The sequence below is a fragment of the Amblyomma mixtum genome, chromosome 3, assembly GCF_055824585.1.
Source record: "Amblyomma mixtum isolate Tamu chromosome 3, ASM5582458v1, whole genome shotgun sequence".
Classification (NCBI taxonomy): domain Eukaryota; kingdom Metazoa; phylum Arthropoda; class Arachnida; order Ixodida; family Ixodidae; genus Amblyomma; species Amblyomma mixtum.
Genome location: NC_143014.1, coordinates 54,997,389 through 55,023,580, shown reverse-complemented (window position 1 = coordinate 55,023,580; position 26,192 = coordinate 54,997,389). Strand labels below are relative to the sequence as shown.

At 41.9% G+C, this 26,192-nt stretch overlaps 1 protein-coding gene across 2 annotated transcripts; it reads right to left on the bottom strand.

Annotated features, from left to right (window-relative positions):
• Positions 1–2,067: 2,067 nt before the first annotated feature.
• LOC149350237 (2',5'-phosphodiesterase 12) lies at positions 2,068–26,192 on the bottom strand. Of its 2 annotated transcripts, XM_089579221.1 has the most exons (9): positions 25,644–26,192; positions 22,057–22,475; positions 20,257–20,396; positions 19,343–19,505; positions 17,377–17,509; positions 10,692–10,847; positions 10,483–10,600; positions 3,964–4,004; positions 2,382–2,519 (listed from the first exon to the last, which is right to left on the bottom strand). In XM_089579221.1, the coding sequence occupies exons 1-8, from the start codon at positions 26,061–26,063 to the stop codon at positions 3,985–3,987; spliced, it is 1,569 nt and encodes a 522-aa protein (XP_089435347.1). In that variant the 5' UTR covers positions 26,064–26,192; the 3' UTR covers positions 2,382–2,519; positions 3,964–3,984. The 2 variants fall into 2 exon arrangements, with proteins under 2 accessions (XP_089435346.1, XP_089435347.1); XM_089579220.1 differs by lacking the exon at positions 3,964–4,004 and having other exon boundaries at positions 2,068–2,519.

The following is a 26,192-nucleotide window of genomic DNA, read 5'->3' as shown; positions in this document are numbered from 1 at the left end:
ATGGCACCAAATGTACCTGGAAAATAATTTTTTTGCGTTTCATAGGTGCACTTTCCAGAGCAAATAATCTTTCAGAAAAACTGTTAGCACTTCAAATAGTATGCTAGAAGCTTCCATTTTCACATTGTGAAAAACAGAAATGTTTCATTGGTGTACATAGTCTGCTATTGTGGGTTCACACCCCCATGTCCGTGCGTAGGCTATGGTTCGCGCCATGAGAAACTTGCCTGAGTCCTTGCTTTTCTATGAGAACCTAGTTTGAACGCACTAAGTGCCAGCTGTTGCCATTTCCTGGCATTGCGCTTACAGATTTTGCCAAGAAAAACATGAATTAGGAAGCAGAAACCTGTCCTACCGTAAATGACAGCCATGTTCATCCTGACAAGTGCAACATGAGGGTATTTGCATGAATTAATTCATGAGGTAGAAGTTGTTCCTCCATGCAATGCGCGGCCACTGTCAGACTTCAAAATGAAGCAAATGCAATCCTTGACGAGTACATGGCTATAAGTTGCGTTTGTCGAAGTACTCTGCATTTTTAAATGATAAGTGTCTCCGAGACTCCTATAAGAAATGTGCAGCAGCAGACTGCCGAGTTCTCAGTTCACAAAAACTTTGTTTCCTTCTTTCACCATTCAATGCACAGGTAGCACAGGCTTCTGCTGGAAAAAGTCAGCTGGCTTCGTAAATGGCTCCAAGCAGTAGGGCAAACGGGCTTCAGGCCTAGCAGGCACCCAACACTGTGCTCAGCTCACTTCGAGCGCCTTCGGATGCTTCGGATCTCAAATGAACTGTGTGCGTAACTGGATAATTATACTACCGCAAAGCGCACAAAAGATCACTGAACTGCAGAGGTGAAAACTAAAGTGAACAACTAAAAAAAATCCAGTCCATAGCACAGTCAACAAGCCACCAGGTGTCATTCCGAAACTGCTGTTTTCCCGGCATGCCTCAGGCATTCATGGTGGATGAAATGCAGAGCTGCCAGCTTTCCCTCTAGTGAACAGTAAGAAACTCTATGTTTTAAACAGAAGTACACTGACCAAAAAGTTAACTTCTGAGCACTTGAATCGACTGAAAATTTGATGTTCTGTTTAATTTAGTGTTCACCATCAACACACAATGTCTTTCCGGAAGGCTGAAACTTTTTCAGTCTTCCTCAACTCCACCCATGATGCGTGACAGTCTGAACACAAAAGCACAGCTATCTGCATCGATAGGTAAAGCAGTAGCCATGTGACATTTGCAAAACACCTTTAGCACCAAACTTCACACTTATGTAGTCATCCCCAGCTGATAAACTGTAGTGTGGCTTCACAGGCAGCCATGTGTGCACCTAAGCTTTCCAATCAAAATGAGAGGTTGACACTAACAATCGCTTATTATAGGGCTGAACTATGCTAACACAAGCATGACAACAACCAAAGGTCAGCTTCCCAACTGTGCATATTATGCCCACAGTTTCACAAAGTGGTGCTGCTTTCCAAGCATCTTATACTTCAGTTTCTAGTGGGCATGCTTCTAACCAAATTTTCTGCCCCGCCGCGAAGGCTCAGTGGTCATGGTGCTCAGCTGCTGACCCGAAAGACGCGGGTTCGATCCCGGCAGCGGCGGCCGAATTTCGATGAAGGCAAAGTTCTAGAGGTCCATGTGCTGTGCAATGTCAGTGCACGTTAACCCAGGTGGTCGAAATTTCCGGAACCCTTCACTACGGCGTCCCTCATAGCCTGAGTTGCTTTGGGACGTTAAACCCCAATAAACCAAACCAAACCAAATTTTCTAACTGGAATAGTGCAGTCAAAACAAGAATTGGTTTTGAGCTTCTAGTTCTTTACTTTTGTATAAAGTTTACCAGAATCCACGTTTTGCCACAGTCTCAACAAAGTGTATGCATGAATGCAACTGAAACAATAGGACATATTTTTCTCTGCTCACTCTGTGATCACATGGCATTTTGAAAATAATGTCTGTATGCACTTTTTCAGGGTTCATAGTGACACACACACTATATTAGTAAACATCTATTGCTTGCACAGGGGCAAAAAGAATCTGCAAGTAGACACAATGTTTAGTGACTGAATATGGAAGCAGCAATTTTATTTTAGCCACAGATCACAATATCTGGCACCATGTCATCTTAACCTTCACTAGCACAGCTGTCAATCCTGCGAGTTCCTGTTCCTGAGCATTGCCATGCCCACACCATGCAGGGCCAAGTATGAGGTCAAGAGGATTTCTTGAACATTCATGCCAAGCAACTCATAGCCACCTGAGCGTGGCAACCTGTGCCACATGGTCAGATGGGAAGTGCTCACTGGGCAGTCCCTCCTCCTGGGTCACCTGCTGATGAAGCGGCGCGGGAACCACACTTTCTCGTACCAGCTGCATGTAGTCGTAGAAGATGTAGTCTAAGCAGCCCTGGAAGCCCTTGGTGTAGTTGGTGTATGCAGGTGTACCACACGCACTTGCAAGAGGAATGTGCTGAACTGCCTCCAGGCCAACCACAGCTTCTTCTTCATCTGCAACAGTGTGCCATTTTGTTACAGACTGTGTGGTGAAAAAATGTAGCCTACAACTGTAACTGATTTTTAAAAAAAACAGCAGAAAAGCACATTTCACTATAAACCAAGAGTCACCTGCCATGGCAAAATTGTAAGAATGACCACCATTATGAATGTAGCTAAACTAAGCATCTGCTAATGGCTGAAAGTTGCACTGCACTGTCTGGTCATCTGAGAATGCTCTTATCACTTTGGAAGTGATCTAGACTGCATGCTGTTGAAGTTTTGTGCCAAGCCCATGAAACATGAAAAATCCCTAGCATTATGCGAGTCAGCTTTAAGGGGGGACGCAGGTTTCGTAGGTGAAAGTTTTATTTTTTGCGTAGAGCAATGAAATTTGGCAGGCTTATTGTAAAGTACACTGAATGCTTAAATACAAAATTTCACTGAAATATCCCACGTAGTTTTTACATTATAAATTTTTATATGCTTCATTGCTATGCCAAACTTGCAGAAAGCTTAGCGTGGCAATAATGTACACGGTAGGAGTCTGCGGTCTCTCAAGTTTTACCCAATGGAGTGGTTGATTCAGTGACACTCTTTAAATATTTTTAACAGCCTGATATTTTTCTACACAGAATGTTTCATCCACACTCACATAATGCACTCATTATCATCGTGTCAGATTAGTGACGGATTAAAAAAAAGAAATTAATTCAAAAATACAGGAACATCACTGCATGAAGAATTTATCAAGGAATGCAGTGGAAAAAACTGCATGGAAATCCGTGAAGCCATTGTCGTACTACCCTGTCTGCAAGTAGGACAGTAATACCCCCAATCCTGGGGGCCTTTAAGGTAATAAAGTGAAGACAGTCAGGTCAAAAAACACACTGTTGAGAAAGAGTGTTGGTCAAATGTTTAGGGGAATCCCGGACCAGGACGAATTTTTCTTTAACTACGAAGTTTCTGAGAAAGCTGCATAGCTTTCCTTTGTAGCCGTATGGCTGCGCTTGGGTGGATGCCAATGAGTAATTACTCCCTTATTACTGTTGAGAAAACTGGCACTTTCACAGAGATTTCAGCCAGTTCTTTGCTACCTATGGTCACAAAAACACTTTTTTAAAGTCACCTCTCGGCTGTTTTGGGTGAAAATTTTCCAGGATATATGTAGAAAGACCTTATAGATATGAAATCTGGTGTTTTCTAAAATTCGATTTTTTTATAGGTTTTTATGTTTGAAAGTTGCATTCCCCCTTAAAAGGTGAACAACAAACATGCCATGGTCGTGCACCTTAGCCATAAAAGGCATACTGCCGAGAGCACCATGGCTAGAGGGGTCGCATGTAGAAGAATACACAGGCACAATGAAGACAGCTCGCAAGCAAACCATTGATGCTGAAGAAAGAACACTAACAATCACATGCACACACACAAGGAGAAGGAATATGAGCTGAGGTACCTATATGTATGGCCCTTTGTTTCAGGTTCCGGGTTTTATTGCTTCCAGAATTCAAGAGGAAAGAGAGGGGGGGGGGGGTAAAAATCAGGTACTATTTTCCTAGTTCAAAACCAGGTAGAGATCAGGTTATTCAGGAAATTTTTCGAGAACTCAGGGAGGTTTTTCTCTAGTTATTTCCAACAGTGGAAATCATTGTATCAGTGCTTGTTTTGCTATGAAGCATAAAATTCTCAAATTTTGCCTATTATTCCCATACAGATTGTGTAAGAAGTTGCACAAACACAGTTCGCCTAATGAAATTCTTTTCTCGTTTACTTGAACAATTTCGCTGCAATTGCCATGAAAAGAATTTCTGGTGTGTGCTAGACTTGCCGGCATTTCTGCGTACCCTGTGAAATCATACTTTCAGTATCATAGTTGTCATTTGAAACAAACAACAGCATTGGAGCATCACATCATTAGCATCATTAGCACTTGATACAATAATGCTAATAAATCATTACACCTCCTGTGTTTAGCTGACGAGCTTTTAACAGGAATTTTTCGAACTTACCCTAAGTGGAAGCCGTCCTATGGATAAGAACCGTAACAAGAAATTTTAAGTCATTAACAAATAATTGAATGCGCCATTACAGAATAAGCTCAAGATATCTGCTAGTTCCTGCGCCATGCCTGACATCAGATTTAACTTTATTACAGAAATCTGTTTGGGGTGCAAAAACTGGGTAAAATTGGGTTTTACCCAAAAACAAAGGGCCCGAAGTATGCGTACGATCCTTCATTTTTGGGTACTTTATTTTATTTTTCAGTATTTGAGGAGTAAAACTCGTGCATTATTTCTTTGTTTGAAAATCTTGTAGAAATTGAGAATGTCTAGAAAACGTCACACAATTAGTCTACTTTTCAGAAAGTCCCTCAGGATGCAGAAATCTGGAGAAATGGGGCTTTAACCAAAAACGAAAGGTCCAGGGTATATGTGAATGGCTGCCACCTGCCTTAGCTCTCGCTTTGGAAGCTTCCAGCCACCGCTTCTGCGCCTTTCATGCATATGTTACTGGCAGATGCTTCAGGTGCATTGCCACTCCACACATTCACACTGCAAATCCAGTCTCCTAGCTGGTACGTACAGCCTTTGTCAAAAGTTCAGAGCCCAGGTGGGTTTGCTTCTAAGCCATTTAGTGGGGCTCTTGCAGCACCTGTGGAAGTCCTAACCTCTGGAGGGGGAAGGACCGGAGTTTCTCTCGCCTCCAGGAGATTTGATAAGGTGCCACATGGTGTGGTCCACAAGCAAACACCCCTGGGCTCCAAACTTTTGACAATGGGTGTTGCGCTTAGCTAAGTCAATCAAAGTGCACTGCGATAACAGAGCCACTGAGGTGATGAAACTCGTCATTTTGTGACAATTATTAGCGGGTACACAGCTGCTTATGTGTGCCCTACCAAAGTTGGTGAATAGATCATGCCTGTAATGATAACACCATCACTTCCAACACATTCAGATGTGCCTTTGAACAAAGTAGCATATCTTGCATGTTCTAAGAAGAGAGAAGAACCCTGAGCATCCTAGACTTTCGCAATCACAGTTGGCTGCATTTAATACGTAGCTTTCAGACCACCTGCTTACACTACCTAGATCAGCATGCTTTGACTTTTGGAAACGAGCTCAGACATTCATGACCTCTCTACAGTAAGTCCTGTATATTGGCAGATGAAGAAAGTCAGGCTTGTTCAACTAAAGGTGATTTCGCAGAAGTCTTGTGGCAATATTGTCATTCTGAGAATGTTTCATCACATATGCCCCTCATGACTGCACATGCAGAGTGGTTCCACTTGCCCAATTCACAACATAGCTATTCTTTGAACCATATAGTAGTATGACATGTAAATAAACATTGACTACCATGCCAAAGCACCTGCTTCTGTGTCAAATCCACATCTTGCTTGTGCCAAGACCTGCTCCAAAAGGTAAAATGGCAAGTACATCACCACTATTCCTTGTTTCTGTGAACAAGCCTGCATTCCATTTGCTCACAGATGTAAACACCTTTAGGTTGTAAAAAAGGGAAAAAAAAGCATGAATATTTTCAGATGTCTTTTTCTGATTCAGATTGGAACTATTTTCTGCAAAGCAAATAGAGTTTAATACCTTGCAAAATTGTTTAATAACTAGTAAAAAAACTAATTCTGAAACTAAAGACCAGTAAAAAAATCTAACACTCCTTTAATTGCAAACATTACGATCAGACACACCTGATAAGCACTTATTTTAGATATCCCCAGTAAGAAGCCTTTCAATTACGATGAGTATTGGTACTTGCCACTACCAAGGGAAAGACTCATGCACGGTGCAAAAACAGCTGAAGAAAAATGTATCTCAAAGGGTTTATAATAGACATCTTCCATACCCACAAATAGTGACTCGCTCAAAAAGTTCGAGGAGCTTGTCAAAAGTATGTGCACTTGCTTTAAGCCCTCGGTTTCGTCCCCCAGTGGAAAAAATATAGCACAGGCATATAGGGAAGTATTTTTCTTTGTTTCAGGGGTGTAGTAAACAACTAATATCCAGCTCATTTGCTTAGTACACCATGTCGTCTGAAGATGGCATATTTAAAATCGCCCATACAGCCTTTTTTTACAATATAAATCATATTTTGACTATTAAGAATTGCTACAAAACTTGTAGTAGTTGTACTCTTACCAGACATGCGCAATTTACTGAATGTTTGTATTTTCCCATGAGTTCAATTAGTTTTCTCTTCCAGGTTAGCACTGCACTGCATCATCTTACATCTCTCAGGAACTTGGTTCCTTACGTGCAGTCAGCCTTGAGCTGAAAAACTGTTGTAAACAGACCTACCCTGTCAAGTGGCGCTTCACCAAAAAATGTTTAGTCTAAAGAAACAACAACAGTTACCAATACAAACATCCACATCAGGCCAACATCACTAAATGATATATGCCCCAGTGCTGACTGACAGGTTTCAGGGTCGGATCTTTTTTATGACATACTAGTAAAGAGATATGAGTTTCTTGGCATATTTCACTATAAATGTGACATTTATGTTATACTCATAACTGCTCATGAAATATGAGAAAGTTGCATACAGGAGCCCTGAAATCCTTTTTCATGAAGATGTAAAACTATGCAGAGTATGAAGAGGTACTACTTGTGAAATAGCCTAGAGCAAGTGCTAGCACTAAGGCTTCCAATCTCGAAAAGCCCAGCCAGACCTGCAGAAATAAAATAAATAAATGAATCTAACTATGACCACTACTGGGTTTCAAACCCGCAGCAGTGCGAACAGATCAGCTTCACTGGCCACTGCATGAGAGCCACTGCATGCCACTCTCTTGCGCTGTACATTGCGTGCTGTCGTCTTCATCAACTTCCATCTGTGCGCAATGGATCCAGAACACACCGCTATTGCAGTGCCCTCTTAAAGTGTGTTAAGCGGTCCCGAAATTTTACAGTATGCCACTACTAAAGTCCCCAGTCACCGATTTCACCAATCTTTGGAACCTTGGAACCTTAGCCTCGAACCGAAAATGAAATGAGACGAGACGTGCTAGCACACATACTTCACGTTTGGCCAAGTTAGGCTAAATCAGCTTTAATTTTTTTAAGACGATTTGTGCTGACCTATATAAAACCTTATTAACTACCAAAGATTTTTTTTCAGACCACTCCGAAGCTTCCCTTTGCTCACACGATTCCCTCTGCACATAAAGCTACTCATTTGCACTACCTAGCCCTGCAAGACACTCCCAATCCTGTGACCGCATATTATTTAATCCAATCATTGCCAGCTCCAATCCAATCATTAAAAATCCAATCATTGCCAATCACTGCCTGACACATTTGTGCAGTGAACTTTCTCTGCCAATCTGCTTGCATTAGTACCTGCTATTCATGATGCTGAAGAAATTCAGATAACAGCTTCAGTGCGAACACTGCGAGTGGTAGCAGTAAAAATGACATTAGAGAAGTCAAACAAAGGATAAGTATTTCAAACAGGTACAGGAAATGGAAAAGACTTTTGGGGAAAAATTTCTGCTATGTGAAGAGTGCTCATAATAATCTACATTGCACATGATCAAACGATTGGGTAGCTTTATTTGCAATATTCAAAAAGTATTGGTTTGGTTTGGTTTATGGGGTTTAACGTCCCAAAGCGACTTAGGCTATGAGAGACGCCGTAGTGGAGGGCTCCGGAAATTTCGACCACCTGGGGTTCTTTAACGTGCACTGACATCGCACAGTACACGGGCCTCTAGAATTTCTCCTCCAAAGAAATTCAGCCGCCGCGGCCGGGATCGAACCCGCGTCTTTCGGGCCAGCAGCCGAGCACCATAGCCACTGAGCCACCGCGGCGGCTATTCAAAAAGTATGTTAGGGCTCCTTTAACTGAAAGACTAATTCTAAAACCTTAATCTGAACTACTTTCCTTTTATATTTTCTTGCACTGAACACAGATTTATATTTAAGATTTTTTTTTATTGCATGCTTTTGTTATGATGTTCGAGAAAGTGCAACATTAATGTTCATATATGATATACTTATTGACAGCCTCAAAAAAAAAAAAAAAAGCTTGTAAGACCTCATATCATGAACCAGAAGTGGCGGTTCAGCCAAGTCAACCAGATGTCTTGCTTTCTTGTTTTCTTTGTGTACAAGTCACTGTAAGATCGTCCTTGCCTCTATATATGAGGGAAGTGTGTAGACATTTGCACCTTATTATCAACATCTGGTTAACAACTCAATTGAAGATGTAGTTTAACTGAGTACCTAAGCTTGCAGCAAAAGTAAAGTGTGTAGAGGAAAATCAGGAAATATGCGACAGCGGGTGGAGTGGGACTATTGAACTCATTCGTGCATAAGTAGCCCCAATAAGTTGAAAAACCGCCAAATAGATGGCACTAAGATAACAGCAGCCCTGTTTTATTTGGCTGACTTGACTGGCGAGGGAAATTTTTTCAAGAAAAAAAAAGTGATTCTGGCACTCAAAGGTAAGTGATGCTCGGATCAAAACTGGCCGACAAAAGTAGGCAGTACTCTAGCATCCAAAATAGGCCCTCTCGAAGTGGTTTATGCCTCCGAAATTTTATGCGTAGCTTCAAATGTGTTGGCGGAAAACACCATTTTTTTTTCATGTACAACACAGTTTGGGAGGAGTGGGACAGTAAAGTTGAAGGAAGAAAGTGATGCTGTCCTGCTCCCACCTCTTGACCTTATCTGTAAGTAGCAGAATGATGGTTAAGATACCTTTTAGCAGCCTAATGACGCCCGATTTTTTAATCTAGGATTGTACTGTTCAGATTAGTTTTTGTGTTGAACCTCATCTTGCAGGAAAGCAGTTGACAGAAAGATGGCAAATGTGAAGGCACAAGTTACGACCGACCCGATTAGGTAGAGTCACTTCCCGCCACTCGGATCTAATTGTCTATTTTTGGTGCAGTTTAGCTTCAAGCTAGTTATCCCATTAAGAACAGATCACTCAAAGCTACTTTCTTCAGATGGTAGACATGACACATTAGGTTGCCTCACACTAAAGGGAACAGAGCTTGCACACAATCGTTACATTTTTTGCAGTGGGTAACGTTGACAAAACGACTTGGGGCAGGGCAGAGTGACAATGAACAGAACGAGCGCTATACCAACTAGCCTCAGTCGTCAGTTTACTATGGTTACATTAAGATAGCCTAAATATTAAAATTAGCAGACTGCTTGGCAAGTTGGCACATGTTCTTAATCAGTTCACTTCCACGGTCTGTCCACGAGGGCACAGCAAAACTTGGGTTGCTGGGAAGAATTTGCAATAACTTGAGCTGAAAAGATAGCACGCATGAAATTCTTACTTTATTTGGCTGTCAAGGCAGTCACAAATCTATAGAGAGTACAACTTCTCTTGTTTGTGAAAAATCTTGAAGCAGTCGGGCGTGTGGAGTGCGAAGTGGCATTTGTCGCACTCCCAACAGCTTTCACTGTTTTTTACTAGGCTTTGTACACTAAACATTTGCGTTAAGCTTCCTGCTCTGCCTTGATTTGGAGATATTTGGTGATCAAAATGGTGCCACTGACAAGCCTCTAGGTGCATTTGAGATGGAGCTACAGCTAGTTTTCGGTGCTTTTGTATCAGGGCAGCACAGCCAAGTAAACAGTCTTTTCAAAGAGACAAACTTTCCTCTCGGGCTGGCACATTCCATTTCAGTTGGTTTTCAGCACAATATGTAGGTGATGTAGACGGCAAAAATTTGGAGGGGACACTTAAGCGTAATGGGTTAATTCCCACATATATGCAGAAGGCCGTTCTTCTTTAAGCATTTCTCTTATAGTTTGGGCACTGAACTTTTTACGCATTGTGGGCATTAAATATCCTCACATTTAGAAGGCTGTACCTTTTTGGCATGCACCAGCTAGAGGAAGAAAAAAATTCTTTAGTAAAATCTAGTCCTGGTTCTCCCCTGCTACTGCACACACAACTTGCACGTGAGTTGTCAAAATCAAACAACTACACTTACTGCTGCACCAGTCCCTGCAGTGCTGTGACACACGTCCACAGGTCATAAGTTGGTAGATTCCAAATGCTGGACAGCTGTTGAAGTCCCCAGCAAAGACGACGGCAGGTTCCACACCATACTGCGAGATCCGAAGCAGGCAGATTAAGTTGTGTTGGTTGCTCCCATGACAACTGCACTAGTTTGGCAAGCCAGCTGTGCCAGGTGCTTACCCTCTCTGCGTACTCCCCTCGCAACCACTCAACTAGCCGTATGCAAGTGTAAGCTTGGAGTAGCCTGATGTGGTCTGAGTCTGGGCGATAGTATAGGTGTGTGTTGGCAACCAGAAGCAGTCTTTTGGGTCTTTCTAGAGGCTCCAGGAGCAGAACCTACATGAGAAACAAAAGTTGCAACCTTGAACATCCCAAATCCTGTCTCTAGAAATACAAAATCTTTTATTTATAGATGTCTTGTGCACCAGTTTACTAATGGGTATCATCTTTCCAATTCTAAAACTGGCACTGGCTAATTCCTAGCTTTTTTTTCTTTTTTAGGGGGTGGGGCATGTTAGCTTTCCAGTTACCTTTCTAGATTTGAAGATGTTAATTTTCTAGTCAGAGTGAACAATACAGCTATCTTAGTACAACTGTTTATTGGTTTATTAGGGTTCAACGTCCCAAAGCGACTCAGACTATGAGGGATGCCGTAGTGAATAGCTCCGGAAATTTTGACCACCTGGGGTTCTTTAACACGCACTGACATCGCACAGTATAGTACAACTGTTTATCACCTTAATTATCTAAATAACTGCATAACACAAGCTCTACATAATGTACAGACAGGAAAATGTGCCTCTTCAAAAACTGCATAGTAGCAAACAAGTGTTAATGTCACTCATAACCTCTGTCGCGTTTGAAAAGTATATAGGAATTGCCAAGGGAACAAGTAATCCTTCCTTTGACACGCCGTTTTTTGTTTCCATCAAAGTGAAATATTTTTCCACCCAAATAGTATATTCAGGCTTTTAGAAAGACAAGTTCTTAGTGTTCCAGTGCAAAATACCTACTAGCGGCTAGCTTTATGCGGGGATGTGCAGAATTTCGTACTAAGTGTTGTAATTGATGAAAATGACAACATGAAAATGCCGAAACTTGTCATTTCTATTTCTATTTCTATGATTTCTATTTCGAAGGTGCACATCACGCTTGAAACTGCAAGAAAAAAAAAATGATGTTACTACTGGTGGCAAAATATATCTACTCAAAAATGGTGGACAATGTGCTACCCCACCCGCTGTTTCGCGAAATATTATTTTCTGAGTTCACTACATGGCATAAAAAACCAGCTTATTTGCAAGGCGAAACTCATTAGAAACAAAAATCACTGCTAGGTGCAGCCCACTCCCAGAAAAAGTGGAGAGTTCTCTTTGTACACAACTGTGTACATAGCTTGTGAAAGGGTTAAGCTGAAGGGCCTGATGATGGCAGCTACCCATTCCACAGTGACCATGCAGAACATCCAGCGAATTCCATAGGCAGTGCAATCACAGATGACAGCAGCCAATCTCAAAATGCTTTTATAAATAACATTAGTTACACTCTATTTTTATTTCAAAGACTTCAATGTAATTCATGAGCATTATGAAGCTACAGGTCCTGAAAGCTAAGCTCAGTTAAAACCAGGTACCAGGGGGCTATTTTACTAAGCATACTACACAAATGGCACAGATCACAGCACCATATAAAAGTCCTGAATAACATTTCTCTGATTCCAACAACAATGGTACAGAAATATTAAATTTATTGAATGCCTTGAGAGCTACTGTTAATCTTAAAATTAGAAGCCTTAAAGGGATACTGAGGCGGTTTTCGAATCAGCTGACTTTTTAGGGTTTTGAAGTAATGTCATTGCTGATCACGTCCGGGAAATTATTTTTTCGATTTTGGCTAAAACAGTGGCGCAATCACCAATTAAAAACGCGATGTTTAAATTTCCCGCGCCCGCGCGAGCGGCAGGAGAGGAGAACAGCGGAGAGGGAAACCTCGTCCATGTCGGCCAACGTGACGTCACGTTGAGGAGCCGGGGATACTTCGGCGCACCTGAGAGAGCTTTCAGCGCGCGTTGTTTCTCGCGCTGCGTGCGTTGTTCCTTGTACTGCATGCGTTGGGACATACAAAGCGTGTCAGCTGACCTTGAGAATCAGATTCAACACGAGGCACTACTCTGCGTTCGTGTCCACGAACAAATACGCCCGCGACTGTGTCGTCTTCCACTGTTTTCCGCAAGATCATAAGCTCGCAGCGCAAGCGCTCGCTGCTGTGACGAAGAATTCAAGCCGACCAAAGCAAGCCTACTCTGCTCGAAGCACTTTCGTAAGAGCAGCTACATGCAGAGCTTGTCCCTAATGTGATCTCTGGAGATTTCTGTCGCTCACTTAACCATGACGCAGTTCCTTTGATTTCCTCGCGCATGAGAGGCGTGTCACCATTCCGAAGATGCGCCTCTTCTATAAGTAGAAACATGATCACTTAGCCCCTGCAGAAACCTAGTAGAGGCTCAAGCATGTGTTGCTCTCCTCAGCTTAGGTGCGGCCAGACCACCTGAGGAGTGCTCAGCAAGGCTCGGTTAGTGATTTTATACTCGGTTCGACATGTCCAAGCAAGCAAGCAAGCAAGCAAGCAAGCAAGCAAGCAAGCAAGCAAGCAAGCAAACAAAACAAAGCACAATAAAGCAAAGCAAGCAAGTATCGAAGCTCTTCATATGCGGCATCTCGTTTAATCGTAGCTAAGCGATTAAAATGAAAGCGTCCGACGTTCTGATTTCGGATGCAAATTTAACAGAGAAATGAATGCCAACCAAGTTTTTGCAAAAAAACACGATGTTTCGCAACCTTACTCGGTTTCTTCATCAAGTTGCGGCAGCGGGCGAGTTGCAGCTAGCTTGGCTTTTAAACACACACAGTTGGCCACTACTTCACTGAACCTGAACTGCAAATCTAGGAAGGGCGAACGTTTCCGAGGCAGCGATTAATATTTTCTGGCATCTGCTTAATGCGCCACGAGTGAAGTAGCAGCCTTGTGCGCGTATTTGGCTTGCTTTCCAGCGCACAATAATTCCGTCACTATCCTGTGGTCACATGCTTCGCAGTGCTTGGCCACCGCGCTTCGCTAATTTTGACATCAACTTTGTGCTGCTTCATCGCTTCCTTGAAATACTTTCTGGCCCCAACCTACGCCGGGTACTGACACAGCGCTTTAGGCCTTTTCTTTAGGATGACACTCTTTCGGGCGAGCCAGGACGCGTCCGGTGGTGGTAACTGACTTGAGTATTGTTCGCACCCCTTTCTTTTCCGAGAATACCAGCCGAGGTTGTGCTGGCACCTTTTACGCATGGTCTGCATACGCGTCTTTCACGCTGGCGTATGCTTGTGCTAGGCGTAGAATTTTTTGCTCGTGTCTTTTTTGCTTTCAGGTGATACATGGAATAAACAAACTGTAATATCCTTTTCTTTGGAGGTCAGCAAAAAAATAGTCGCCATATTCGCTTTTACAACACCACGGAAAGTTGCGATCTGCACTCAACGCAGCACCGGATCCGCATCAGCAGCTTCTCCAGTCCTCAAAGTGACGTCACGACCTCTCTTGACCAAACACAAGCGGCGGCGCGCCGCACGGCGCGCCCCGCGGCACAGGCCGCATATTTCTGCTAAAAAAGGCAATTCGCGCTTGTTTTTGCCTTATTTGGATGCGATATTCGAGCATACAGCATGAAAAACTATAAGACGCTGCTGCCAGCCTGATTTTCAAAAAAAGTGCTTCAGTCTCCCTTTAAGACAATAAAACTGCACGTTCCTGTATACTAAAATAACAACAGCAAATCCACATCACACACCAGCCAAAAACTGCCCACTGATTTATCAGTATATGTGTTGAAATTATAAGCTCTGCCGCTAGGATTAGCTTTGTAAATAAGCCATTTTGCAGCATATCTCTGTACCTGTAGCATTTGATATTGTGCGATGTTGAGAAATGTGAATTATAAAATATTATGTAAGTTGGATATTATTTTGCAAGTCATAAAAAAAAGTAAGTGAGAGTCCTCTATGTACCACGTGTGATACACATAGTACATACCAGTATAATGGTTCCCCTCTGCAAGCTATAAACTTTTTTGCAATAACACTGTCTGTGTGTTGTTCTCTCTACCCAACAGCTCTATGCACGCACAAAGCATAAGCCAAACTTAATTTTTCCACATAAGCATATGAAGTATTTTCTGCTGTGCACAAAAGTTCTTGCAAACTAATGTTTCATACTGCCTTCAAAAAACCTGCTGTGAGACTGACAAGTCAAAAGAAAAATTCACTGAAGAAAATACTCAACACCCTCCTACCAGTGCTCTAAAACCTTTGATAATTAAATGATGCACAATACAACTGTTTTATAGCATAGCCATGATGCATAAAATTGTTTTCATTTACGACAGGATATAAAACTGGATATGCATAAAGTCAGTGAACATGTAGTTAGTGCCAGTTAACTGGGGTGTGGACTTTGTAGATTTATTTATTTATTTATTTTACCATCTGGACTACCATCAACTCAAAATTTTGTAATAGTCACCACTCCTAACTATGACCGTCCGCTGATATGGTCGAAAGTGGCACTGATGAACACTCTTGAGAATGGGTAACAAGGCTGGACAGCCGCTGCTGTAGCTGAGTTGGTAGAACACCATATGCGACACGTGTAGGTCACGGGTTCGAATTCCACCAACAGCATGTGTGCTTATCATCTAATTTCTAATCATTTGTCTTTCAGGTAAGAAATGATTGCACTACTAGTAATTTCCCATGGATCAATTGCAAATAAAAAATGACATTCCCCTGTGCTTCTCTTGGTTTCAGTGACTACTGACTTCCTTCATATTTACTGAAACAAGAAAGAGTCATGCATCAAGTGCCTTAGTACAGGAACTGAACAAGCATCTGTGAGCAGGCAGAGCAAGCAGAAAATGACTCTATCACTCTGACTGGAACTATATCCACTCCAGAAAAGCCCCACACACTGCCAACATAATGTGTCAGCTGGCCACATCAGCAAAAATCATTTTCTGCACTTGGTTTTTGGTCCTTCTTATCTAAGAAGGATAAAAACATATTGAATGTGCAAGTGTTAGCAACTCATTATGGTGCTACCCATTGATAAATGTGCTTGGAACTTGCAGCAAGGCAAGCTTTTTATGCCCTGTGTCCTTCAAACAGTTTGGTTGTTTAATACATAAATCTGGACTTTCACCAAGCCTCGATGAATTCATCAAGTACATCTGCAAGCTAGCAATTCATGACCATGCTGGAGAACAACTTTACAGCAGGTGAACTTGACTCTCCAGCAAGCCCAAACAACTTGTTTAAGGAAACAAGCTATACCCTTTGTTGTGGCACATCAAACAAGTTGTACCACATTGTTTGGTATTCACAGGAAAAAAAATATTTCAGACTTCTGTGATGTAAAAATGCTGAAATGAGTACAGAATGGTCCACTGGTAAAGTAACACAACAGTGCTAGGACAACATTCTGCAGTGCATGTAGAAGCAGTGCCAATGCATCACACATGCATGAACAACACATCAAGCATTAGGCATTGTACAGTGCAAAGTCTGTTATAACAAGCTAGGCACTGCCCAACTTTCTATGACTAAGCTGAACAAGGAACGGAGCAGCACACTGCATTTTAGTTGGGAACATAACAGCGAACATTATGCTAAGGGCAGTGCCCAACACTCTTCTTCATCATCATCAGCCTGACTATGCCCACTGCAGTGCAAAGGCTTCTCCCACGTCTCTCCATTTAACCCTGTCCTTTGCCAACTGCGGCCACCGTATCTCCGCGAACTTCTTAATCTCATCCGCCCACCTAACTTTCTGCCTCATTGCTCCTCAGGCTTTCTTTCCTTCCTCTTTCGTTACTGGCAGGATGTCCCATTGCTGTGTGCTACTGGCTCCCTCATTAATGTCCTGATTGCATTCACTGCTGTATAGTTTTAACTATCTTATCCATAAGCAAATTTATTATGGAAAGAATCGAGCATGCTCTAAAGAACAGAGGTAGCCTAAAAGAAGTGAAGAGGAAACTTGGCATAGCCAGATGTATGCATTAAGAGACAAAAAGGTCAATGTCATTAGCAACACTCTTCATGCCTGCACTACACATTGATGCTCTTTTAAGAGGCATTTGAAGTGATGCTGAATAGAATGCTGACATGGTGCTTGCATGTTCACTTTAAACATGGATTACCCTGCAGAGGTGATAGCGATGTGCTTGCAGAGCTACAATGGTAGCTAATCTGTTGTACATTTTGTAGGGATGAAGGCACCCGGTACTGATGCACAAGAGCACAAGATAAACAGAAAATTACACAGGAAAGAGACAGGTTATGTTGTGCATAAAACTGTATTAACAAATTGGAAGGGCCACATAAGCTCCTCTTCAAGGGTATGACACGACAGCATTAATGGGTTAATGCCCGTATATGCTCAACAGGTCACTCTCTACATTCACAGACTGCTGGGAGCCCTCAACCACTCCTGCCACAGTAGCGCAGTGGTTAAGTGATGCACCACTGCCCTGCGATGGCAGGCGCTGCCACCGGTGGGGCTGTGTGGCCCAGGTTGTTCTTCCCGGGCAACCTCTCACAACCAGTCATCAATTCAACTGCAGCCTGCCATGGTGGTCAGTTTGTCCACAATCTGATGGGCAGGTTGTGATGACACCACAAGGTAACGTGACCTACGTGACCCACCTAAGTTGCTTCTCCGCTCACAATGCCGACCATGACACCGGATTTTCTGCTGAACGGGAGCCTTAACACTATCACATTAAAACGACCTCTAAAGCAGTCAAAACTGCTTAGAATACCTGCAGTGCCGTTGGAAGATTCAAGATCCTATCCCTGAGACATTGGTTTTGGCTGATGCTGGTCGTGATGTCTGACAAAGCTTGCTCCTCCACCAATGCTGTTGCCAGCACACTACTGTACACCTCAAGTTCTCTGTAAAGCAAAACAAAAAGGTGAGCAAAAACACCATAAGGCTTATCAGTAGTAAAATCCAGCACTGACAACATTTGATATTTTTTTCTGAGTATACAAGAGCTGTCCATTTTGAGTGAGTAATACAATAAAACCCTGTTGGTGTGTTCCCAGTTGTTGGGTTTTCCTTGCTGCCACATTGCATTTTCATGGTCCCGGCACAAAGCCAGGACCACAGAAATTTGCTGGCTCTAATTTTTTTTTCCACAGTCACATGGAAGACACATCAGTGGGATCCTGCTGGACTTAATTTTTATCATAAGAATGTGCTGTTTGTCAAAGTAAGGAGCCCACAGTGTGTACATGACCGCACAGGGTGATGGACCATTTACTGGCTCCTCTATGCAACACTTTGTGCTCTGAAGATTCAGGGATTGAGGGGGACTGTGTTGCCCACTTCTCAACGCTTAAAAATGCCACAGCCTTAGGAGCCACGCAAGACGCTTGATACTAGCTGTAGTTATGCAGGCAGTAAATCTTACACTCTATGCTCGTATTCTAAAGCAACTCAACCGGCATATCTCCTGAGAAATATGTTTGGAATGCCTTTAGGCTCCCTGCACTTTCGGTCATTGGAGTTGAAAGTAATGAAAATATTCCCAGTTCAGAAATATTCACATCTCATTCGACCTGTCGTAGAGTGCTTCATGGGATGGGTTCCAGGAACGAAGCCATTGCCAGCAGTAATAATAGTTCATTGTGGGTGGTACAGCGCGAAACAGACGAAAGACAGGAGTAGAATATGACATAGATGGGTGCTTTTTCGCACTGCACTACCCAAAATGAACTACTATTACCAATTCGCCCTGCTATTCATCCTTCTACAGAGTAATAATAGACTTGAAGTACACATTGCACATAACTTTTCCTGAAATCCCTATTGTGAGATAAATCACTTTTTCCATGCATGGGAGAATTTAAATGCTGACGAAATTTATGTGAAGATGTTCTGAGAAAGTTATTTATGATAACTACGTGTCTGGTGGTCATTAGCCAAATGATAAATCATTTGTAAATTTGATAACACTCTCACGATGCTAAACTTTCTCAGCACGAACATATGAAACTTTTCCGACATTTGGGGTAAAATGTTGGGAAATTTTGGAAAAAATGTTTATTTAACCAAACATCTGGATAAAATGTTCAGTGTGAAAGAATTTATAATGCTCTCATATAGTGGTGATGACAGCAAGGCAAGCAGACAGATATGCTTGAAAGTGGGCGGTTCACTGGGTGAGCCCGTGCTCACAAAAGTAACAATGGAACACTGTAGCAATGATAATGACATGCATGCTTGCCAGCCACTAGCCAGAACACCCGTGGCTCTTGGCCACTTTCTATTCAGGCACAACACAAGACTTTTCACTAAACCCATACGCACAGTCACAAACAGTATTGAATGTTGCAAAGGTGGACCTGTGCAGTCATAATCTTTAGAAATGAAAACAGCTGCATTGCACAAACAGAAATTAGATGAGTTACCCCACATGGTGAAAGAGGATATGCAATTGGTAACCAATGGTAACAGCAAAACAACACTGATTGAAAAAGTAAACACAACTTTACAGTGACATACACTGCTGCAAGTGGTTTTGGTGCACTTCCTGACATTGTTCACATTACTTGGCTGCAAAAACGCAGTGTCAGAGCACTGGAAGGTTAGCACTATGAGCAAGCAGTGTTGTATTTCTCGGATTTTTTCAGCTAGAGTGAGAACAGCAGAAGCACCTATGATGCACCTAGCAGGATTTAAAACAGACGTATAAAATAATGCTATCAGCATTTAGACCACACCTGAACTTGGATGACCTGAAGAAACAGGCCACTCCTTCAGCCATGGGGCTGCATTTTTCTGTGTATCGGCCAAGAAAGCCATTAGCTCCAAGGATGGGCTCCAGGTCTTCCCGAAAAACTTTGCGATCAACTTCTTGCAAACATATCAAGTCTCCTTTGTAGCCTGTAAAGTCATGGCAGTAATATCTTGAGCGAAATCTGTACAAGGTGCCTTCTAATTGGTTTGAACAACAATAGGTTTGCAGTAACTCCGGTTCAGAAATGTCACACTTCCTGCCAATCTAAATATCAAAACCATGGTTTAACTATTTTGTTTTTTATGCACTTAAAGCTTCATTCATTCAAACAGCATTTTTAACTTCCTCAAACAATGCTTCTGCTGGGTGGAAACAGCTTCCCCGCAAGTTATGAATGACGAAACAAATATCCAGAAAGCAAGATTGCATGGCCCATGCAGGTGTCAGGAAACAATTGTCACCAATGTTTTATTTATGCACCTGGTTATATCTGCCTTTACAAGCAGAAAACCTTCAAAAATATGCTTTGTACACACATTTATAGCTACTAATTTGTTAAAATATAGTTTTGTCAGTGATAATAGTCTGAATGCATTTCTAATTATTTAAGCTTCCAGAAATTGAAGTCCTGGCTTTTTTCAATAGGTGCCAAAACTTGCAGAAAAATATTCTGCCTTGTGCAATATTTTTTACGTAACTAAGCAACAACGTGCTGAAATTTTTTGATATACTGCTTTAGTTATCTGCAGTTCTAATTAATAGAAAAAAAGCATTTAAACCTGCATAGAGAAATATATGCAGCTCTATAGTTGTGCATCTTTTTAACAATAAACCTTATCTGCTTTAACATGCACTGCTTGTAGAGTGTCGCCTCAAAACAAAATAATATTGACTTACCTAGAATTTCTTTTACAAACAACTGCTTCCTGTAGCATAGATCAAGGGCATAGGATGCGCAGTATGGAAACAGAACGGACCTTGAGTAGCTTGTGTCAGCATACACGTCAGCGAGGAGATTGTAAGATATGCATCGAAACCTGGCAATAAACAGCATGCAGAGTGAGTAAACGTAGCACAGATTTAGATACATGATTAAGCTTATCAACAGAACGCAGATATTTGAGTACTGGCAGGAATTGCAGTTTTCAGTGCACTGTTTTATGGACAGGGCAGTATTTTCAGCTAACACATTGCACATAACATCACTAAGCACCACTATCTTAGTGCTACCTTGCCATTTCCCTGTTTGAAGGTAGGCTAATATGCCATGCACATGGCAAAGACAGGTTCCAGTAATGGCCCACTCAGTCAATGTGGGCTTCTATCCAAAACTGCCCTCAAGCTCATGTGCCCTTCAACTAATCTGACCCCTTGACTGCTTGTGAAAAACACCTGCCCAAGGTCTTCTACCTTGTGACATAAGGCCTAGATTTCTGACATTCTACAGAGCAGTTGGCATTTTTTGCATGCCTTGAGTGGTCAAGAACTTCCGTGTAAAACTTTTCATCTGTTGTTTTGCACTGCCGTAGGACGCAGTAAACTATTTCTTGTGGGTAGAAACAGACAACAGGCATCTTTTATGTTCCAAGAAGTCTGCTTGCGGGCGAGTGAAAAGGCCAAGTGGTATTAAGCAGTTTGTTCCTTCATTTTGAGTGTCTTCAACCGACAACCAAGGTTCATCCCAGGTGGACACTCTGGTTATCAAATATAGCTCACTTCAAGAACAACCATATGCTCTGTTACTCATTGTCATTCAGAATTTTTTTTTTTTTTTTACCGTAAGTTTTTCGTGTGGTGAGGTATTTTAAAATGGCGCTACAGTACCAAGCATCTGAACACCCAGGGGGCACCAATCAAAACTAAAAAGGGTCCTAGCAAATGCCCTGAACCCCAGTCCAAATATCCACACCACACCTCTTGTAGGGCAGAGGTGGCAGATGATGCAGCAGTCTTATCCTCATTACTTTCTGCATACATTTCACATAGATTATTCATGATATTATTCAACAAGTCTGCAAGTTTGTTTTCCAGTTACAACCACATTTCAATGCCGGTAAAATGTAAAAATGTTCACGTTCTGAGACTGCTCAAGTTCATTGTTGAATTGCATCTGCAAAACTGTACAACGATGTCCCTCACAGTCCAGACATAGCTTTGAATCATCAGACTACATCAGCAGAACTTTTTTTCTCCTTCACCAGACTCACCGGATACTGCACCACCCATAGCCATACTTACGAAGTGTTAATCTACTGGCACCCCACTTACGCACATAAATTGACAACTAGCACTACTTCATCACCCACATATAAACCATTCAGACAACAAAAATGTGTCCCACTTCTGTAATTATAATCAATTTAGTAGGAAACAGGAGAGTATCATAGTGCTATTCTGTATCTGTTTTAGTGTGAAGGTCCATAGTTTTTAACAAGGGAGGAAAGAGGATGGTGGGAGACATTACTTGAAGATGAACAAATAAAATCCCCAACAGTATTGAGAATTCCCACGTCCTAACAAATATCCACAGTATTGCACACATATTAATGTCCATTTCTTTAGTAAAGCATGCAATTTTTTCATTGTCTTGAGAATTTCTATGACTCAATAACTAAAAGAAGCAACAGAGACAAACATTAAGTGTGCAAGTCTAAAAGAATATGCAAACTGCTAACCACAACTATCAAATAAACATACCTTCCAGGAAGCGTGAAGAATGTTGTAAAGTAATGTCTAGCCTCAAAAGGGCAAAAGCCAGGCCCAACCTCAACAGTCGAGGCAGACACCACTTCCTGTGGCATGCCTTTCCTTGAGCCAACACGAGGTGTCACTCTCAGAAGCACATAGCGTCCAACATCTGCAGTTTCCGGGACCAGGAATGAACTACGCTGATGCATGTTGACAAAAAGCATGTTGTTTGCTTTGTACACTTCATCACTTGGAAAAGTCTGCCCTCTTTTGACAGTCATGAACCAAGTCATCTCACAGTCATGAAAGTCACAGTGTTCTAATTCAATGCGTGCGTGGACTGGAAAGCCTGCCATGATGTACTTGGGTAGACGAACACTCTTCACAGCAGGCGCATTCACTGTAATTGAGTAGCGGTGCTCACCAATCTGCAAAGTTAAAAACCAAAGCAGCTGTTACATACCAGTGGAACTCAACACAATAAGTTCTCTGCCAAACTGCTGTTTGCTCCATGCTTGCCAAACTATCAAATCCAGCTGCACATTCTCATTTCATACATTTAACAGCTTTCAACAGACAATAATGCCATTTTTTAACAGTACAAGTACCTAGCCAATGAGTACCCACTACACTAAATCTAGCTTTCTGTTCACATACATTTGCTGAGTGAATTTGACTTTTCTTTATAGCAATAGTTGCATTTGATCACAAGGGGATTCACATATATACTGAAATTCTGTTAACGCAATCACACATGTGATAGAAACATTACCCCACCGTTTTTGCCAAACTAAGAGCCTATTGTAGGCTGCGAAAATTTTATTTTGGTATCCAGTTCATCAATCACTGAGTGACACGCTGTAAGCCCATCCCACTCACTTCTCAATCCAATCTAGCAATCACAGTGTGACACGCTGTACCCCCTCTACACTTATTGCCCACCCGCCACCCGCTGCCTCCCACCATCTCTTCCTTCTCCCACTTTCCCTCTCCCTTCCCCCTCTCCTCTGGGTTTGCCTCTCTTCAAATTTCCACCTTCTGACTGCGGCTTCAAACGGATGGACGGATGGGCAGATTTTTCCAATGTGAAGGCTCTAATCTCAACGCATTAAAAATTTGGACAGCCGTAACTGCTCAATACGGAAAAGCAGTGTAACATCAAACTTCGTGTATAAATATAGCACAATGCACGCTCGCAAGATGTACAGATTGAAGGGGTTATAAACTCAACTCTTGAGTATTTTACTTCTTTAGCGTAGTCAAATAACAGCGACTGTTTTAATTGTTTCCCCATCTGTACAGTTTTTTTTGCAGAGAAACTCAGAACTGAACAAATGGCTTCATACGGTACACTAGAGCAGTCAAACTGCTATCACCTGTGACTTTGCAAAACGACATGCAGTGACTGGGCTAGCCATATGTCATGAAGCCACTACAGACTTCTTATAGCATTTTCATGCTTTTTTCTGTTTTGCACTTCGTTATTAATTGGCAGCAGCGGCAGCAACAACCAAGCTGAGTTGACTAGGACAAAGGCCTCTCTCCCATTGGGCTCTAGTTGTTTGTTTTATGGCAGACACGGTTATGTTACTCCAGCAAACTTCCCAAGAAGTCACATTCCTCTCCAAAAACCACTCCAAGCCACAAAATATTCTGTTCTATCACACTCTGAGCGTTGTTATTTCACAGAAAAGAAGTGGAAGTTTTGGGGCCCAGCCAATTCTTCACTCAAAAGTGTCATCACTCGTAGCAAGGAAAAGCACATGGCAAGTAACTAGAGATAATCGCTGTTTGTGGTATTTTCTCTCTTAACAAAGCCCCCCCCCCCCCTCCCTTTTTTTGGAGGGGAGGGAGGAGAATTTGCACATCTGGCATCCTTAAAAGCTAATCGATTCTTCTGGACTTGTGTCGTACCTTGATTTGTAATCTCTAAAGGGGATTATTAAGGACAATTATTAGGAATGACACTGGCTGGTTTAAGTACTACTGGGGACAAAAGAGTCCAGGACGCACAAACAGCGATCTAGGCACATAGGTACCAGGTCTGCCAACGGTCACCTTAATTCACCACACTTTAGAACACGTCAGTTAGGCTTTCACGTACACATGTGTGGGCTCAAGCTACTGGCTAATATCAGAGCTAATGGCTTTGGTTGCTGCTCATGCGCCCTGGAGACCATTGTTCTCAGTAGTACATTCTAGCATGGTTTGGAGTTCTATGCGACAAAGCCATTTGGTCTGCAGTGTGATGCTCCAAAAGCAGCCAAGTTTTCAGTTAGTTATATTGGGTTTTATGGCACATAAGCAGCTAAGGTTATCATTCGTCAAACATGGGATTAAAATATCTGTTTGTTATGGTAAATGAACTAAACTTTCAGAAATCTGTAGTTTGATTAAAACATTCGCTCCTTGAGAAACCTAAAAACACAAAAAATCAAGTGCATTTTCACCTAAGAGCAGCATGGATGAAATTGAATGCGTTCATTGTAGAATATAGTGAAATATTTTTTTTCTTAGGTCGAGTTTTGTGCATGAGAATAAACTATGGTTTACTATGACCTCTTCTCCACATATTTTGCATACAGGTTTGTCTTGTTTTATCAGTAAGAAGTTAGGTGTAAGATTACTATAATAGAACTTTCTAGATGTCTGCATGATTTCCACTCAGCTAAGATCGGCTAAACGAGATGTAGTTTACTGTTCACTTCACTATTCCATGCAGTCTGCCATTCATCGCTCAATCTACTGTGCACTAAATTAATGTAATCTATTCAAGCTTTGAAAAGCCATTAAAATTTGCTGCAATCATAATGGTGCCATCCACAACAGTATATGCTGGCACTAACAATGAAAAGAACGGTGATAGTGAACGTCTGTGCCCCGTAAATGAATAGCATATGAATAACCTGAAGCGAATATGGTTCAGGAAAGATTCCTTGGGTACTTCAATAGTGCTATGAGAAGGTCAGCAGTTGCTTTTGACCAAATGAGATTAGCATTCTCAAAGCAAGGAAGGTGTCAATGGTCACAAATGCTGCAAGCAATTGTAGGAAGCACTTGTAGAACGGTGGTCTTTCAATATATGATGGTCTCTATAAACTTCTATCACCCAGAAGAACACCCACTTGTCGTATCTTTCTCGTAGGAGCAAAAAAAAAACACAAAAAAACACCAAATTCTTACTATGATAAAAGCATTTCACGCTGGAGGCCATTAACCACGATGTTTCAGAAAGCATAATTTCTATTAAGTACATCTCATTCTGCAATATGCAGAGACATCAAGTACCCTTGGAACTTACATTTTATGTGCCAATTGAAGTAAATACAGTACATGTTTAAAACTTTTGAACGAGCGAAAATTTATGTATGAGTTTTTCAACAATTATAGTATATCAAATATCATATAGTATAGTATATCAAATATCATATTTAAAAGATTTTCTAACTGCACTGTGCCAGTACATTTCTCATGTTGTCTATGCTCCTAATGGGCACAGAAATTATGTCTACTAGTCATTAATTATGTCAACTTTTTCCCTCACGTCTGGCTCGTGCACACTAGGGCTAAACTTAATGGGGCATGCACTAATCTACCTGTAATATGGAGCCCTCCTTCCAAGCGTCGCTGTTCGCCACGTCTCCGGATACAGGAACACCGTTGTATTCCAAAGAAACTGGCAACTCCTCTTGCGATTCAGTTTTCGTTGCATCTTCATCTGAGCCGCCATTCTTCTTCCTCTTGCGTTTCTTTTTACCTTCTTCAACGTTAGCAATGTTAATAGCTATCCTATTAAGTACTGAACGAAGTTCCTCAGCCGGTGAGCGATTTAATGTATACTGTCGTTCTCTGATGTCCCGCGAAGCATATTTAAATGACAACCGTAGCAATTTGCTTTCAGAGTTATGGCTAACGTAAGCGTATTTCTCTGCAACGACAGCAGCAGACGACATTCTTAGTTTGCACTGCCACGAGAAGTGTAGCAATTTCGAGCTCAGGAAACGCATGAATATCATTTCTAATTACATGGCCAAACGCACTGCCCTCTTAAAAAGGAATCTAAGCCCGTGAAGTATTTTGGATTGCATGCTTTAGAATTGAGATCAAAGGCGAATGAGAATACCAACGTGCCTCGCGGTGATGGC